The sequence below is a fragment of the Triturus cristatus genome, chromosome 4_2 (assembly GCF_964204655.1).
Source record: "Triturus cristatus chromosome 4_2, aTriCri1.1, whole genome shotgun sequence".
Classification (NCBI taxonomy): Eukaryota; Metazoa; Chordata; class Amphibia; order Caudata; family Salamandridae; genus Triturus; species Triturus cristatus.
The window spans coordinates 415,284,100-415,290,099 of NC_140586.1; the positions used below are offsets into that span (position 1 = coordinate 415,284,100).

The window sequence follows — 6,000 nt, forward strand, 5'->3', positions numbered from 1 at the left end:
ATATAACCTTTCTACTGTGCTCAGGTAACTCTTACACTACAAATTAGCGCATCCCTGAAGCCGTGGAATATGTGTCATGTATCAATTGTCTTTCCTAATAGGAGCGATGCACATTTGAAAATTTGGTGATAAAATTTGAAAACCCCCCAAAAACATATATAAAAAAAAAAATAACAGTTGGAGTTTTTATTTTCACATTTTTTGATGGAAGACTTCATGCATAAGAAAGCAAAGGAGAAAACAGGACTGAATAAGCTGCTTATACCTAACCTGCCATAAAACTTCCAGTTATACGGAAAAACTTGAAATAAAAAAAAATATTCCTGGACTTTACTTGTGTGAGATCCAATTGGCTAAATCAAAACGAATCAAGACTAAAGCTATCAGAATGCACTGATAAGCAAAAGCAAAGTCCAGGAGTGGAAAAGGGGTGTCCTGGTGACATGGAGCCATCTGGTCACCCTAATTTGCCGCCTTTGGTACATTTCTTCTCTTAATGATATTACGTTTTTAAAGGTCTTGACGGTTTGTTATAAAGTACAGCTGTCATCAGGTACTAATCAAAACATGGTGTACTCCGAAGATGGGCATCAAGTGTACTATGGAAATATTTTGAACAGTTGTACAAGCTACAGAAGGGCCAGAAAAAAAAAATCCCTGCTCAGAGCACTTTTGTACATGATGAGGTGTGGTTTATTTGGGAGTAAATCAGAGAATGAGGACTGGACCAAATCAGTGTATAACTTCCCCCTTAGCAGTGATCAACTCTATTGACATTTCAAAACAAGAACGGAGTGCATAAGGAAGCCAAATACACAGAGACTGATTTCAGTCGAACACTGCTTTTTGTATGCAAGTGAAATGTTTTTTTTGTTTGATTTCTAGGGCTACCATTGTACAGAACAAGGCAACCTACTGGATGAACGTCAAAGGGCCAGTGATGACATACAATGGCACTGGCACTTCTGACGGGCAAAGACTTAAGGTTGGTACTACACTTATTTTTTTTAATAAATAATTGTACACAATTGAGTGAAAACATAATACAGAACAGAACTAAGTATTAGATCTGTTCATTATACTTACTATAACTTTTTGTGTCAGTTAGTTTGCACTACCTGATTTATAGTTCTTGCATCTCTTAATAACAGAAGGTATCGATCCGACCCTGGTTTTCTTCCCGCAACCCATTAAACTGTGTTTCATAAGATTAGTTCTGTGTTATTTAATGCATTTCCAGTCTGTAAGTCACCAGTGTTGGCTGAGCTACCCATTCCGTGTATGTGAGTCCTGTTGGGTTTTTCCACACACATGCTACAATACAATACATTGTCTTACCATCAGCCATGGATAATCATCTTCTTCTATGGTGTATCCCTGGTCAATGTAAACTGTTTGAGTTGCACTCTGGCTTCAGATAAGCCTTGCTTTTCTCCCATTATGTTTCCCTTTTGCATGCCACCTTATTATCTATGTACCTCAGCGTCCCAGAGCCCTGAACTCTCAGCAGTGTCTACTTGTTATGTAGTTCCCCAAAAACTGTGCGACAGGTGTTAAATGTTCGCACTGCGCATTGTCCTCTCTTAATCATGGTGTTCTTTTTCATTGAAGGGGTGAGGCCGGTAGCTCATGCTAGGTCGCTCTTATTTCAGTGTTTACCTATCCTGCCTTGATGTTTTATGTATCATGAGGGTTTGATTGCTCATTGATACTGAGCTAAATGGAAGCAATTCCTGATAAAATAATTAGGGTTTACATGATTGTATCACCATTTTAACTGCCCTTCTGACATAAAGGTCAACTATAGTGTTGAAAAAAGTAGAAAACAACCAACCCCTTACATGCCCCTTTTGGTCAAAATAGATATGAGGTCCATGGGATAGGTCGTTTTATGAGCTTCAGGTGCCCAACCTTATGAATCCATTAATTTATTGTCAAAACCTTCATCTTTTTACTGAAATGTATGTCAAGAGCAGATCAACGTACTGCTCATAAATATGTGAGCCTTATTTTTACCATCAACACCTCTTAAATCCCACAATGAGGGTGTTCTGGTGATAAAATGGTAGGAGTTGGGAGACATCACAGTGCGTGTATAAATGTTCATCTCCGCCTATCGAAATGTCAAGTACATATTTGATTTGATTGTAGAATTTATATAGCGGACGAATGCCTAAGGGCGTCTAGGCACTCTGTGCCTACGAATTCTCTGTCAACACATTAGTTTCTGCAAACAAATTGGAATGTGTGTCATGAAACCAATTCAATGCTAAGCATACTTTACATACTAGGGTTATAAATAGGAAAAAAACTCGATCTACTCAAAGTTTGTATGTGAAATATATGCTCAAATTAGAACCATGTCGTTAGCTGATCATGCACACATCTGAAGTTATTAAAATGAATATTGCACTTCAGCAGTATAATCCTAGTCGGAGGGCACTCCAAGGTAGTTATTGACCAGGGTGGAGTCAGTGGGTCCGAAGTCAAAGTCAGGGTCCTAATCCAGCTATGTTGATATCCACCTGTGATTTCCCTCCCCCTTGAATAATATGGATTTGGTAAACCAAGTTCTAAAAATGTGCAGTGAAATCCCACAATTATTTGTGGGATTGTTTTTTTTGTGGCACTTCTTGGGTGGATGGTGACATGAAGCTTTATACTTTTGGTTTAAGGCTCTTCCGTTTGCGTCCCATTTTAATGTATTGTAGTGAATCCCTTCTTTTGAAGGCACAAAAAGGAACTATAAAGTGTGATAACAAATTGTACTCATAATATAAATCATTTGTTGGTGGTATCATACTCATTTTAGGAATTTCGGGTGAGTTCTCGGGTGATTTTACCCTGTGTAAAAGGCCGATCCTCTGCTGGGGTTTGAGGAACCCTGTTTGAGAACAAATGGTTTTCTGTCATGATTTTCTCATAGACGTTATGGAGGGGGCTCCATAAGCTAAAATGAGAACACATTTTATATAAATCCAAAAATATCTTCCTCATCCATGAGAGAATAACAGTTTGACACACTCAGTAAAACATGCTTCCCACAGCAGCAGCAGTCTGTTAGTTGATTCCCCAGTGCTCTATTGTCCCTTCACTACAGAGCTCAACTAAAGTGCTGCCATTCTGTATTCCAGACAAAAGTGAGGCACTCCTGGGTGCCACTTTGTGGAAATAGGGGCTGTTGTATTTAAAGACTTTCCTGTGGAGCAGGCTGAAACAAATTAGCACTGATGTGTTAATGCAGATAAGAAACCAGGGTCCAGATATACGACCCAGCAATTTGCGCCCGGAAAAAAACGTTAGTACATCTGGCCCCAGATGATTAAAATAATATGAAGGGAAGTATGCTTTTTCAGTCATGTGAGGCATGATATGTTTTTAATGGGACTAGAAATAAGTAGAGATATCCCTACCTATGTCCAGCATCCCCCAATCTACTAAGGCTACCTATCTTCTCTGTTGCTTAATATCTCCCTAGATTTGACATAGTAACATTTTGGTAGACATCAAAAGACGTCAAAGTCTTTTAAGATATTCAATTAGAGTGTATGTGAGTAGATTCTTTTATTAGTCCCGGCAGGCATGGCTCATCGAGTTGCGCAGGGAGGTGGGGGGTCATGCGTGGGGTCGGGCGGGGGGGTAATTTAATAATACAAAATAATATTTAAACTTACCTTTCCACCATCCTGGTCCTGCATCTTCTCTGCTCCTGCTCACCTGCCTCCAGCAGGAACAGGAAGCAGAAGCAGGCAGCCAGGCTCCCTCCCCTAATCAATCACAATGCTGCAAGCAGCGTTGTGATTTGTCGGGACATCGTCCAGCCAGGGGCTCATGGGGAGGCCATTTTCTCCATGCAGGCTGCATGGAGAAGGACAGAGTGTGCATGACTGGTTTGGACGGCCCAAGGGAGCAGACCAAACAGTCTTTGCACAATCAGGAGTGGGCAGGCACACCAATCCTCCCCTGCTCGCGGAAGAGCCCCACCCACCAGCACGCCCGCAACCAAACATAAAATGGTAATAACTGAAAGTTATTACCATTTTATGTTTCTGCTTCTCGCACTGCGAGAAAGCAGTGGGGCAACGCTCCTATGCCCTAGTAAAGGAGCCTCCCCTGTCTTTTAGAAGTACAGAAATACAGGAAACTATTAGAGACAGATATCATATTTAAAAGCAATAGATTTGTTCTCCAATTGATAGTGAGACTCTCAGTAGATGCTGTTTGAACATTTCCTTTTTTATATTTATTGTTATATTTCTGCACTTTCTCTCCTTAGTAGCTGCAGCTCCCTGCATGATTGTGTACTGGCTTAAAAATAATTGTTCTTCTGATTTAAATCTAAAAACATGTTTAAACATACAAATGTACTGTCTATAAAAAGTGTATTTCTCTGCACCTTATAAACTGCTACATTCAAAAATAATTATTAAAACTATATTTTAAAATACTTAACATTATAAATTAGACAAAACATTTAAACACCTTTTAATACCAGTACAAATAAATAAATGTTTTTGGGAACTTGCTTACTTCAGGAACTTGTAGCAGCAAAGATAAAAAAGATTTTTGTAAATATATATCTTCAGTTTTCTTTAAGGAGAATGACTGAAAGCTTTAAAGCTGTCTTTTTCACTAGCATATTTTCCCAGTGTAGGCACATTCTCGCAGATATGAAGATTATGTGTTTGTATTAGAGCTCTGTAACCTTAATAGGCTGCTGTTATGGAAAGGAGTCATAAGGAATCGTATACTGTATTGAGGTTTGTCTCAATTATTAGGTGTGAATTCCTTGGTAGATGTAGGCCGGTTAGGGGCCAATCAAAATGCAGCATTATTGGTAGGGTGCAGCTGTCTGATTAACAATAGAAGATATTAATACTAATCTTGTTTTTTCTTTGTTCCAGGCTTCTGCACAGAGTCTTCTATGTTCCTGTACCCTACTGTTACTAATTATATTTTTCAGAGGATTTTGACTCCAATTTTTGTAAAGCAAATAGCTCAGCAACGAACTATACCTAAACATTTTACAAACCTATGCAGCATTTATAAGGAACACGTTTCTAGTGAATGTACATTTACAAGTGTATTTTGCATTTGAACATAATCATATAAATCTTAAAATGACTGCTACATTCTACCTCTAATTCTGTGAAGACAGCTCCAGGCTTCAAGATCATCATAAGTAAATCACAATCATGCACTTCTTCAGTTAGTGGGAGAATATATGCACATATGTCTGTCCAGTTTCAATAGATTATGACTCTTTTGTGTCAAATAAATTTTTCAGTTTGTATCAATGAAACTCGGGTGCCTGCAAGATATGTTAGGTTATTATAGGAGTGGTAGACAAAAAAAACATTAAAAAATGACTACCACTTCAGTAACACCCTAACAAAGGACCTGAGAAAGGGCTTGAAACGTGTTGGAGTAGAGAGGTCGATAATTGGTTTTAAATTAAATTAAGTTTAAAAAGAAAGATGTTTCTGTGCTTCATTACACTAGAGTTGTGCGGTTTTGAGAAGTTGGTTAACAATCCAACACATGCAGAAATATGAAATGGACAGAAATATGGACATAGGCTGATATGTTTATTTAGCTACACAATAATGCTCTCCGCACGTATCTTGCAAAAAGAACTACCTGCAGCCCGACCTAACTCAGCAAGTACATGCATTGTTTTACTCACACACAGAACTCTGTTGAAAACATATATTAAATGACTCAGAGCAGGAAAGCTTAAACCAGGTATGACCTTTCAGATATATTTTTTTGTAAATAGGTCACACAGACTTACGGGCTTATGTATTTTAAACATCAGGGGGTGTGGCCTGGCCAGCAATAGCGTAAGACGTGGAAGCTCGGAGCACCCAAAGCTCTCAAACCCTAAAGCCTCATAAATCATCTTTAATGCCCCGATTCGCTCTTCAAGGTGTCGTAGTCATTACTGACAACATCAGCGGTTGCTAGGAAGTGCTTGTAGCCATCTGAACCTGCAGAGCG

General features: G+C 38.9%; 1 protein-coding gene across 1 annotated transcript in view; it reads left to right on the forward strand.

Moving 5' to 3' along the window:
* The window catches only part of LOC146834489 (putative defense protein Hdd11-like), a 126,176-nt gene extending 120,700 nt beyond the window's left edge, over positions 1-5,476 (forward strand). The window contains exons 5-6 of the mRNA XM_085601877.1: positions 886-985; positions 4,905-5,476. Coding sequence (XP_085458003.1) covers positions 886-985; positions 4,905-4,973 — 169 coding nt within the window. The 3' untranslated portion in view covers positions 4,974-5,476. The remainder of the gene's footprint in view (positions 1-885; positions 986-4,904) is intronic.
* Positions 5,477-6,000: the final 524 nt, after the last annotated feature.